This window comes from Corythoichthys intestinalis, chromosome 18 (assembly GCF_030265065.1).
Source record: "Corythoichthys intestinalis isolate RoL2023-P3 chromosome 18, ASM3026506v1, whole genome shotgun sequence".
Taxonomy (NCBI): Eukaryota; Metazoa; Chordata; class Actinopteri; order Syngnathiformes; family Syngnathidae; genus Corythoichthys; species Corythoichthys intestinalis.
The window spans coordinates 47,842,185-47,854,830 of NC_080412.1; the positions used below are offsets into that span (position 1 = coordinate 47,842,185).

At 47.8% G+C, this 12,646-nt stretch overlaps 2 protein-coding genes across 2 annotated transcripts in view; one reads left to right on the forward strand and one right to left on the reverse strand.

Annotated features, from left to right (window-relative positions):
• The window catches only part of exosc8 (exosome component 8), a 36,529-nt gene extending 27,685 nt beyond the window's left edge, over positions 1-8,844 (reverse strand). Inside the window, exon 1 of the mRNA XM_057820733.1 lies at positions 8,822-8,844. The gene's annotated coding sequence lies outside the window, so the exon portion shown is untranslated. The remainder of the gene's footprint in view (positions 1-8,821) is intronic.
• Positions 1-12,244, forward strand: part of LOC130906405 (FRAS1-related extracellular matrix protein 2-like) — a 31,048-nt gene extending 18,804 nt beyond the window's left edge. The window contains 12 exon segments of the mRNA XM_057820729.1: positions 34-323; positions 757-1,039; positions 1,113-1,244; positions 1,308-1,621; positions 3,359-3,542; positions 3,653-3,763; positions 3,825-3,952; positions 4,013-4,147; positions 4,213-4,339; positions 4,491-4,678; positions 4,745-4,891; positions 7,476-12,244. Coding sequence (XP_057676712.1) covers positions 34-323; positions 757-1,039; positions 1,113-1,244; positions 1,308-1,621; positions 3,359-3,542; positions 3,653-3,763; positions 3,825-3,952; positions 4,013-4,147; positions 4,213-4,339; positions 4,491-4,678; positions 4,745-4,891; positions 7,476-7,946 — 2,510 coding nt within the window. The 3' untranslated portion in view covers positions 7,947-12,244.
• Positions 12,245-12,646: the final 402 nt, after the last annotated feature.

Here is a 12,646-nt window from a genome sequence, read left to right on the forward strand (position 1 = left end):
CTGTCGGCAAGTTGAAACCTTGTGTGTGTCCAGACATTGTGTTCGAGCGGGGGGAGAAGGAGCAAGTTGTCCTCGTTGACGTTTTGTAGGACGGCGCGGCGGAGACGAAGGAAGCCTTCGAGCTGCACCCGGAGCCCGACGACAACCCGGCGGTCCGGACGCGGTCCGCCGAAGCGGCGGCGTGCATCGAGAAGCCCGACGGCACGTCGGGCGTGGCCTTCCCCTCCCCGCCGCGCGTCTTCTCGCTTCTCCATTACGAGCGCCGAGACGGCACCGCGGCAGGTCTTCCGCCACCCGCCGGATTCCCCGTCATCTGTGTCAGCGTGAGTCGATTTCAGCGGACATTTAGGGATTAAGGTTTAGGATTAAAGTTGAACGAGTGTCGAGCTTTGTGCTCACTTCAGACGTGTGTGTGTGCGTGTGTGCAAATGTGAGTGTTTGTGCACGTGATTAGGGAGTGAGTGAATTTGTGCAAGTGAGTCAGAAGGAATGCTGGTGTGTGCGTGTGTGTGTGTTTGGTGCGTCCTCCGCTGCCACCTTCCTCCTGGGAGAAAATGAAGTGGTCTTGTCAGAATGAAGACTTTGAGTGTTTTCACCTGAAGGCCTACGAGACGCTACAAAGCTTTCTAAATATAGATGCCGAATAACACTTCCTGGCATTACAGTTTTTCGTCGTTTGCAATTTTCCAAAACTATTGTTAGGGGTTTTTATTTGTACGGAGCGTGAACTCGTAGTCCGTTCTTCCCGACCCGCAGGCCTGCAACCCCCGCTACCCGGACTACGCCGAGACTCGCTCCGTCTGCGTCGCCGAGCGAATAAACGACACCCTGACGCGCTACCGTTGGTTCATTGGCGCCCCTGCCGGCCCCGTCCGGGAGCTGGACTTTGACACGTTCTTCGCATCCTCTAAGGCCGTCACGTTGGACTCGGTCTACTTTCGAGCGGGCTGGCGACTGCGGTGCGCCGCCCGAGCCGTCAACTCCCGCGGCGACGAGGGCTCGGAGCTCGCCGGCCCCGCGGTCACCGTCTCCGAGGAAGGTCGGGCACGCTCGGTAAGTTTATAGCGAGTGGCGAGTCAGTCTTATTAATGACTGCTTTCTTCTCGCTCAAGGTATGTGTCCGTCCCGCCGGAGGGGCGCCGCGGGCGCGGAGCCTTTCTCGGCCAAGCTGCGCTACACCGGCACGGACGACTCCCGACGCCCCAACCTCATCAAGTTGACCGTCACCGTGCCGCACGTGGACGGTAGGCGGCGCTACCGGGGTTGTGAAGGGTCTTGCGCTCAAATGAGTCCCTTTCGTCCCGCAGGCCTGCTTCCGATCATATCCATGCGCCCCATCGGCAATTTGGAGCGGACCCTTAGCCCGCTCGGTCGTCAGGCGGCCGACCGCCGATTCTCCAACTTACTGGACGGCGAGGAAGATGGCGCCGGCCACGGCTTCTTAACAACGGACGCGCGCGAACGGCCCCTCGACCGGTCGGGCTCCGCGCTGCGCGGGAACGCAACGCTGCGATTCTATCGCCATCTCCGCCCGGACGCCTGCCTGTGGGAGTTCATCGGCTTCTACCGGTTGTCCGAGCTGCTCGACGACTGCGGCGGCACCGTCGGCGCCGACGGACACGTGAGCAATTTTTCTTGGTGATGTGCGGTGGCTGCTTTTTCAACTAGGAAATGAGGCAGAGTGAGATTTTTTTCTTTATTTCCTTTTCAAGCGTGACAGATCCAAACATACAGTATTCATTTGCGTTTACATTCAATTCAACCCGAAACGAAAAGGGCTGACGGAAGAAGCCGAAGCTTATTGAACCCCGGCCCCAGTATACCATAGGACGCAGAATTATTGAATAACAATTTTGACATTTCGGATTGTGTGATGATTACAAGGTTTTTTTGTTTTTTTTCCCCCTCCCTTGATTGTTCATCTTCCCAAATAGTCAATGTCAATCGTGGCGATTAGTTATGTTGATTAGATCTATTAGATTAGTTCATAATTCAGTGTGAGGTTAGTTCATTTTGTTGATTCGATCCAGAAGATAGGGGATAGCTGAGGGCCGATGGCAGGCCGTGTCCGCCACCTCCTTTCGTGGATTTGATCCTCGTCGGTGTCTTCATTCCTACGAACACTCATCTCCAGGTTGCGCAGCTCCGTGGTCATTTTCATGACCATTCTGGTTGTGGCAGTGTTGGACGCAGCTAGGTCGTTATTCACCGGTGATATATCATCCCGGGCCTTGTTGAGGCTGGCGTGCACTCCAGCGATAGCGCTCACGGCCGTAGTGGTCAATTCCACTGATCTCCTTTGGCTTTCCAGCACTTTCATGATAATCTGACGAATCAGGTGGGCCCTTGCAGAAGAATCACAGCCAGCAGAGTAATGAAAAGGTAAACATCCTCAATGTCCTCCACTTCGAGTCTGGTCAGACACAGCGGCCGCCATTTTCCCCAGCTATCCTCCATAAATCCAGACTTAAAAGTGTTTCCCGACATGGACGTTGTCCAGGTTCTGGTCGCATTGTAGAGAAAATCTTGTCCAGGGCACTCAGTGACCAATTTACCAGTTCCATGTCTTTACGGATTTGTTGGCACAATACGTACTATCAACAGTCAGAGTTTGCTGTCTGTCCAAGGGCTTACAGAGCCAAATGTTTATCTGTCCTTGTGACAAATGTCTAGTTGAGACTTGTTTGCATTAGCATTGGGTTCCTTTTTTCTTTTTCTTTTTCTTGGGTACACTTCCTTTTGTTTGCAGGTTTGACTTGTCACCCAGACTTATTCCCCTTGTGTACAGTTCTTATCACTTCCGAAAGTTAGATTGATTCAGCAGCATAATTGTTTAATAGAATTTGTTTATATCTCCTCTTAAAAACAGCCAACGGCCCTGAGCTGGTCACTCGAGGATTTAACTTATTCCAAAGTTGAACACTAGTGTAGGAAATCGAAAATGATTTAAGTGTTGTTCTGGCATAGTTAAGGTTAAATACATTTTCTCCCCTCAAATCGTATTTCGATTCCCTGGCCTGGAAACGACTTTGCAGGTTATACGCAAGGCTATTGTTAGACACTTTGGACATCATCTATCCCGCTTTGAAATGTATTAAATCGTAAAGCTTCAATAATCTGGATTTAATAGATAACTCGTGTGAGATCCACCACACACAAGCACTAATTACTACTTTGCATCACTCTTATTGAATACACCCCATGGGTGCATTAGGGTAGCCAATCGCAACTAACCGACCACTCTCGTTGCAATGGCGACGGTCCCTTTACTGTGACGGTCGGTAGAACGGGTCACTTTCTGTTGCATTGAATTTTAGTCCGTCAATGCAGGTATTGCAGAAAAACGTTTTCGCTCCAGGTCCCGGACTCGGTTCAGTCGTACGTGACTCTGCGCGTGCCCCTCTACGTTTGGTACGTCTACCGCTCGCCGGCGGGCTGGCAGTACTTTGACCGGCGCTCTGAGCTTCGCCTCTCCTTTGTCTACGACACCGCCGTCTCGTGGAGGGACGGCGTAAGAAGTCCTCCTCGGGCCGAGCTGCGCGGTAAGCCGCGCGTCAGCCCGCGGCACTATTGGCATCGTGCGGCTCTTGTCGTGCTTCCGATTGAATTGAATCGAATGAAGCGGCGTGACCTGACGCGGTTTGTCACGCAGGCTCCTTGTATCCCACCGGCATGCGAATCGATCAACAGGGACGCCTTGTGGTCGACTTCCGGACCAAAGCTCACTTCTGGGGGCTCTTTGTCCACTCACGCAGCGCATCAGGTGAGACGGACGGCGGTCACACCGCGATCACATCGCACGTGCCTACGTTTGTCTTTAGCAGGGACTTCCGAACGGTCGACCGTGACCAGCGCGGCCCACCCCGGCCTGACGTTCGACCTGAGCCTAGTGAGGAGCGAGTCCACTTTTGACCAACCCGCGCAGCGGTGGACCTTCACCTCCGATTTTCCCGTATGTCCCAGCACCGTCCGCGCCCTGTTCTACGTGCTGAAAATCTTTGAATTGTCGCAGGTACGAGACTACTCGGGGAGCTACGCCGTCCGGCTGGTGCCCTGCGCCGCTTACCGGAACGCCCGATTCTCATCCCCGCCCGCGTGCGGTCCAAGAGAGCCGCTCGCCTTTAACCTGAATATCCGATTTCAACAAGTGAGGGAGACGGAAAAGGTTCGTCTCGCGTACGTAGCGATGCTAAGCGTCGGGTGTATGTTCAGGTAAGCGATCCCGTAGCTGCGGAGTTCAGTCTCAACACTGAAATATTCCTGCTGTCCGAGCGAAGTTTATGGCTCTCCGACGGCTCCGTCGGAGCAGCGGGGGAGAGCGACGTCGCCTTTTCGGAAGGTAAACGAACCTGCGCCGTGTCCCTCGGATCAGTTTTACGTCAGTCACTTTTGAACTACAGAGGCGATCGCGTTAGCGACAAGACATTACATTTCGTTATGGATAAATCCAATATATATTATATCGGTGTGGCTTTCGCACTCTTCTGCAGACGACACCGTATTCGGTCGCGTGACGGTGGACCCGGTGCAGAACCTGGGAGATTTTTTCTCCTGCAGCATCGAAAAGGTTTTCCTGTGCGCCGGCGTGGACGGCTACGTCCCCAAGTACGACCCCGCCAATTTGGAGTTGGGCTGTCTGGTCGATTCTCCGTCGCTGCTCTACAGATTCAAAATCCTCGTGAGTCTACTTCTCGGCCCGTTCGGTAGCCGCCGAAGCCTCTTGAAAGATTTTCCCGGCCCGCAGGACAGAGAACGGCCAGAGACTCAGGCGCGCGTTTTCGCCGGCGTGGCTTTTAACGCCGCGCTGGCAAAAGACGAGCCGTCCGCCGCCTCGCTCGTCAGGCGGCCCGGATCCGACGGGTTCAAGCTTGACTCCAAGGCCATGTTCCAGGTACGCAGGGTTTTTCTGGGGGGGAAACGTGGAGTCATCCTGGATGACTTGCTGAAAAACTCATTTTCAATGTCGTATTTCTTGGACAGGTAGTCCCCGGGTCACAAACGAGTTCTGTTCCTACGCTGGCGACGTAACCTGAATTTCCGCGAATGAACCCTTTAAGTACCCCTAGATACATCGCAAAATAACGATCCAAAAAGATGTATTATATATGCCATATTAATACATTTAAGTACAAAAAATAACATACTTTACCTACCATCAATGCTGGCGGATGGTGCAAAAGGTAGACAGAGAATGCCGACTTGTTCACAAGTGGGGACACGGGAGTTCTTGTTTCACTGATGTTTACTGTACTTTACTTACTTTTAAACCACATACACACCATAGAACACTTTGGCCTGCTACAGGTAGATCCTACTAACAGGTCGAAATGACTGTTTAGAGCTTGATTTAAGACACTTAAAAGATGTCAAGCTGCTAATGCTACACCGTTGCTTGCTGCACTGGACTCTTAACTTCCTTAGTAGAAAACGGAAAGTGACCTGACTGGGTGTGCACTCACTGTAATTAAACTTATAAATTTCACTATATGAATTGAACTGCCCAACAAATTATTATTAACAATATAGTCCCAGGAATTTTACAATAACCACAGGAAAACAAAAACAATGCACGCCAAAAAAAAAAAAAAAAGTTGCACATCATGTCACTTTTCAATTAGCCATAGTGAGACAACAGCGCCTCTTATTGGTGAAACAATATTGCAGGGAAACTTGACAGCTGTTAAGGCCGAGTTATACTTCCGCGTCAGACCTACGCCGTCAAGGAAGAATGGAGTTACGACCCTACGCCGTAGCCTGACGCGCGCCTCTCGAATTTTCTAACCTTCGCGTCCCGTAGACGTGTATGACGTGGCGAAAACAGACTGTGATTGGTCCGCTCAGACTGTTGTTTCCGGTTTAATTGTAGAATAGAATTAAACATTATTTTCTACACGCAAAAATGGACCAAGCCGACGGGAATATCATCGAAGAGCAAGTCTTGTCAAGACATTATTGTGATTGCCAAATGGCAAGGTCGGCGATTGAAAAAAAAAAAATGGAAGAACCACCGAGACGTGTGTTCGGAATCGAGTGGCCACACGAAGCGGTGACCCAGTCGGCCAAAAACTGCCAACTTTTTATCACTTTATGTCGTATTTTTGGTTGGTGCACTCCATCATTTATTGTGTACATATGTTTGCTGTGAGTCTGTGACTTATTTACGTGTCACACTTCAAGTATATGAAGAATAAAGCACAGATTTGGTGTCAAAAGAGTTGTTTTGATCTTTAATTTTCGATAACACAGTTGACACACGATACATCATCACTGATTGAGAGTGCCTCGGTGCTATTTATGATAACGTTAAAATCAAGGCTCCCAACGCAGTTTGGGAAGTTCCATAGACGCCAGAAATCTGTTATGGTTGGTTGTAGGACACGGCAAACAAATCGGGCTGGAGGGCTTTGCGGACCTTGAACGCAGTGTTTGACGCCAGTTTGAAGCTAGCCGCCACAGCTAGCTCTCTCCAGCCGAGTCTAAAACTCTCTGTGTGGCATCAAAAGTCGGCCAGACCGCCTCGAAACAGTCTTCTGCGTCGCCTGCTCCTCAACATTTGTATGTTCAATATTTATTCAGTGTTGATGAGCAGAATATTTACTTTCAAGAGTTCCATCTTGCATTGTTTATTTTTTCTCCGACTTGCGGAAATCAACAAACATGCCCCAAAACCGTACAAACATAACGCCACATCCCTCTAGTGGCTTGGCGGTGAATTACAGAGCAACGCGTTCCCTCACCGCAGAACTATCGAATGTCGAATGACGCCGTAGTCGCTGCGCCGTCACCGCAACGCGGGAGTATAACTCAGGCTTTACACTGAAAAAATACAGCGCTCAAACAAACACACTTTACACTGTTATGTGACTTTAAAAAAATCAACCAGAGCTAAAATGGCGGACGAGACGCCAGCGTCATAAAGTCAAAATCACCTAAGTCGGGTACGTCGTAACCCGGGGACTACCTGTATTCGGCGCTTAATTTGTAAATCGTAAGGTGCCAGAACATAAAGTACAAATGACAGCGCAGGGATGACGAGACGGGCACAGGTCCCGGAACATAAGCAGAAAATGGCGCTGAAAACAACACGCAAATGCCCACTTGCCATGCTGTGGGACGGACAAGCCTCCATTTCAGATAATATCCATGGTATAAAAGTTATAACAACAATTTACAATTATTTAGACTATACTCTGCACACCACGGGCAATTGCCCACATAACCACAGGTGAGACTTACAGTACACAGTCAGCAGCTGCTGACTACACTTTTGCCTAGGACACCTAGTCACGCTGACTGAGCCTAAAGCGAAACCAAAACCAGACCGACCGAGACTCGCCTTACATCGGGAATCGGTGAGATTACGTCTAGACCGAGATCGAAAGGAGACCGAGAGCGATACCGAGTCTGAGAATGTACCGAGCGAGACCGGTCCGGATTGATGACGTGACCCCGAACCCGTGTGTGTTTTTGTTCAGGCGGCGCCAGGTCGCGAGTGGTACATACACACCATCTACACGGTCCGCTCCGAGGAAAACGCCAACAGAAGCATTGGGAAGCGCGGCCCGTACTCCCGGCGCCGTCGAGCGAGGAGGCCCTCCTCGACCGTCGTTCCCGAAGACATCGGCGCCGCCGCCGACCGCGGTACCAATATCGTACACGTCGCCTTGGACCGCAGCAAACGGGGATCCGCCGGCCGCGCCGCCTTCGTCGGGGAAGAGTCCGGCGAGCGCGCGGGCAACCGGGGGGAGGAGACCGCGGCCGGCGCCCCCCTGGCTGCGCTATTGACTGTGCTGATGGGCGGCGTCCTCACGCTGGCCTGGCGCTGCGGGGGCAAACGTGGCGGACGGCGGGACGGCGCGCGCCAAGTCGTCAAAATTCCTCTCGGCTCAGAGCCCGTCTTGGTGGTCAAGGTGCGAAGCTGCCGCCGTGACGGCTCCGAGGTTTGAGTGCGGCAAGAGACGCCACCGGGTGGGGATTTCACGCTTTCTCGCTTTTTAATGCGTTTCTTTGGCGCCCGGCCAAAACCGTTTGACCCACCGAAACCGTTCGTACACCCAAACGACAGGAATTCTCGTGCGATGCAGTTGTTTTTCCTTTGTCTACCCAAAAATGAATGTTCACCCCAAAAGGCGCGTGGTTCATAAAAAAAAAAAGAAAGAAAGAAAAATGTAGTGACATTTCAAACGCTTTTTGTCCAAATCACATTGTTTACGCATCAAAAATTTCAGGCCACCAAGTGGTACAAAAGACCGAGTCTGTTTTGACCAAAAAGGTACGGTTCCATCACAATTTGCACAAAAACCTTCCCATGGCCAAAATTTCCCATTCGCCCCCCGCCATTCATTTCAATGGCACAAAAACCTTTCCTTTGGCTCCCAATGCAAGAATCTACAAACAAAATCGGATATCTATTGGTGGTTGTCATTTTTGACCAAAAACCAAATGCTCCCATATCAACAGGGAGTGACCTTGAAATCAGCAAGTGACCTGATATATCAGGGGTCAGCAACCTTTTTGGTGTGGAGTGCCACTTTCAAATTTTCTTGTCAATCAGTGTGCCACACCGAGACGCATATCCAATTTTTTATATCCAACAGAGCTGTAATTTTACCCCAAAGAAAACAACATGAACATATATTGAAATCGTATAACTACCATTCTTTTTCAATTAACTAAAAAATAAATGCATATTGTAGAAAATTTCAAAACTTGAAAATAAGTGCAACAGTTCACTAGCTAGTTGTTCACTATCAACTTAAACAGTAAATTATATGCAGCATTTTAGATATTCTTTTATATTACAAAGATAAAAGATGCCTACCTTAATGTGATCCCTGGCCCTGTTTTCCTTGGCTCAGCTCTGATTTCGGGGTTTTACTTTGTGACTTTTAGCTGCTTATCCCTTTTTTTTGAGTGTCTCTTTGTTAGTCAAGCCATCAACCAAAACCCCTGAGCTTGACAAGATCGCCTCTTTGATATATTCGCCATCAGTTTTTCTTTTTTTCATCAGGTTTTCCTTGCTTTGCAATGCAGTGAGCAAAGTGATAGCTTGCTTCGGTGGCGGTGTTTTTAGCAGTGACAAAAGGTTTTCAGGGTGTTTTTGTTTACACTACCTGGACACAGCACGTTTTAATGTCTCTGCCTTGTCAGACTCCTCCTTGAATGAATTTTCATGTTTTGTCTCGTAATGACGATTGACACTTGTTCTCCCCGGGGAGAGGCACGGGCCCGGGTGGAGCCGCCGCGGCCCCCGGGAGGCTGGCTCTTGCGGTGCGCACGAAAGGCTCAGGCGCGGGCCCGGGTGGGGCCGCGAGGAGCGAGCCTTTCCCCGGGGAGAGAAAGCTTCCCTATCGCGGTGCGCACGGAAGCCTCGGGCGAGAACCCAAGTGGAGCCCCCTCTCGTGGTGCGCATGGAAGCCTCGGGCGCGGGCCCGGGTGGAGCTCTCGTGGTGCCCAAGGAAGGCGCGGGCGTGTGGGGCTAGAAGACTGATCTAGCCCCATACCAGCCCGGGTGGAGCCGCGGGTGCAGATCTTGGTGGGGGAATAACACTCTTAAATACAGTCTTGATGAGATTGAATTGGCTGCAGTTACGACGTTGGGAACGCTGACTCTGGAATAAAACACGATTTGACCAACATTGTGACAGCCGATGCCTACCAAAAATGACGTAATGTCAGAGGTTATAAAATCGCGCCAGCGGCCCTTCCCGCACAGAGAGCGCCAGTGGGCAATACGGGTCAAGTCTGTGAAAGCATCCAACCCGCTCCATTCTCGGGACATCTTTTTATACGTGAAAGCAATGACGTGAGTAAATCCCATGTCTCTTTACACAGGAATTCCCTCGGATGTGTGTGTGGCTTAAATAACAGGGCGCGCAACAGAAAATGTCTGAATTTCAGGTAAAAAGGCGCTTTTTTCTTGTTTTTTTGCCATGCGCTCGCGTGTCACTGGTTAACCCTTCGCGTGCCAGTGCTGACACGCGTGTTGCCGACCCCTGTGATATATCGACAGGGAGTGACCCTGAAATCCCCCAATTATACAGGAAGTGTCTCCAAAACGCCCCCAAATCAACATGTTCTTTCTCCAGAAATGGCATTTTCTAGTTAATCCACAATAGTCGAAGCTTTTATCAACTTCAGCCTGTGACAATAGGAAAGAGGACCACATTAAGGGAAAATCATAACACCAAGAAACTAATCATTGTATTTGGTTCCTCCTGTCTCCACTCGTTACAACATTCATTATATTTGAAGGAGATTTTCTCTTTATTTTCCTGTGTCCCCTTGAACTTTAAGCACGCACAAGAAGCTGCTGCCGTGACCGCATTTCAGTCTTCATATTGATTTGTTTTATGATGGGCATGCGTGTGCGCTTTCTCCCCCATGCAGAAACAAAGCGATGCAACGTAACGTGTATCACATACCGTATTTTTTGGATTGTAAATCACACCTGATTATAAACCGCCCCAGCCAAAAAATGCGCAATGAAAAGGAAAAAATGTATAACTCGCATTTTTGGGGGAACTTTATTTGATAGAATCCAGCACCGAAAACAGACATGTCATCTTGAAAGGCAATTTGAAATAAAAATACAATAGAGAACAACAGGCTGAATAAGTGTACGGAATGCTAACATTACATGACGCATAAACCATGAACTGAGAACCTCCCTGGTATGTTAATGTAACATAGAGTTAATGAGATAACTATAGCATACTGAACATGCTAACAAGCAACAATGATATAATGATGTGTTCATTCATTTTATACATAAGTCGCTCCAGAGTATAAGACACACCCTCTGCCAAACTATGGAAAATAACTGCGACTTCTAGTCCGAAAAATACGGTATGATGTCATAGCCTCGTTCGCTCACCACTTACATGTCACAATCATTTTTTTAATATGTGTTTAATACAAATAAATATGACACTTTGTGGATGAAAGGATTTTCAGGTCATTGCTTGAGGTACAAGGGACTAAAGCAGTTGTTTGTTTGTTTGTTTAAGCCTTACACGGCACTCGTTGCCAGGGAGGGGCTAACATTCAACCCTCCCATTTGAAATCGATTTGGACGTCAGGCACCATCAGTGGCGTTAAAGAAATAGCGTTTACTGGGGGCCGTAACCAATGCGTATATCTGTTTTTATTCATTTTAATGGAATGTTGTTGTTTTTTTTATCAACATTGTGTTCATTTGTAAATGTGACCAAAAATAGTCAGTCATTTGCCCTGTAAAGGCTTAAATGTCCACGCCGTCCATGAAAACAATGCAGGCGCACATTTACAAAATATGAAAACATTTCAAACCACACAATTGCAAATGTAAAATGTACTAAATAACTCCTTCTATCCCTCGTAACCATAGGCGGAGTTTGACTTTTGGGCCCGAGGGGGCACAACATGTTGATGACCCCAAAATGTAGTGTCAGCAATAAAATTAACTTACAAGAATATTTATAATAATAAGTTGAAAATGAGCACTTTTTTTTTTGTTTCCCATCGTTCTTGAGGGGAATTCTAAATCAGGTTCCTTAGGACAGCTATACTTTTCGCTAAGAGCATGGTACGCCCGCTGTTGTCGTGCCAAAGTAGTTACCCCAGTCAAAAATTGTATCCCCTGGGCGGAGCCATATGGAGGTAGATTTGCGTCTTCATTATTTGATCAAAACAAATGTGTTTGAATGCAAAAATAAATTTGAAACTCAATGCATTTGAAAGCTATTTTTCTTTGAATTGTTTTATGATTGAAGTCAATTTTTTTGGGGATCGAAGCAACTTTTTTGATTGAAGTCAATTTTTTTGTTGTTGATCGAAGCAACTTTTTTGATTGAAGTAATGTTGTTTTGCGTTTGGGCCCCATTTTGGCTAGGACATTTGTGTCTTTATTCAATCAAAAAATAAGTTGCTTCAGACAAAAAATATATATTTCCAAACGAAAAATCACTTGAATCAAAAAAAAAGAGAAATTTCAATCATAGAAAAAAATTTGAATGCGAAAAAATATTTGAGACTCAAATATTAGCAATCCTTTTTGTGTTTGGGCCATATCATGGGTGGGACATTTGTGTCTAAATCATTCAATCCCCCAAAAAGTTGCTTCAATGAAAAAAACATTTTCAAACAAGGAAAAAAATCATTTGAAAAATAAAATTGCCCTCCCCTATTTTTTTTTTTTTTAATAATATGCAAAGCAAATGACCGTCTAAGGTGATCTGGCCACATGATCTGTTCGAAAAATAATTTTGACGCATTATAAAAATATATTTTTTGTTCATTTCATTCATTTTTGTTGTTTGCTTTATTGCTTTACAACTTTTATATATATAGGAAAGTCAATTACATGCGATGACACTTTTCGGCCACCGGGGGGGACTGCCCCCCCCAAACTGGGCTTATGCTCGTAACATTTAATAAATGTGCGAAAAGAACTGTCGATTCTGATGAATACTGACATTTACATTTCATTTTTAATGACTAAAAAATGTACCTAAATTAATACACTTTAAAGGCTAATGACAATAAATGTCCGTGTTTGGTTTTGTTTGGGGGTTTTTTCCTGTTGTGGCCACGACCACACCCACCTGCTTGTGATTGGCCGAGAATTTGGACGCGGGCTGCAGCCAGACTCTCTTGGGTGGTCTTT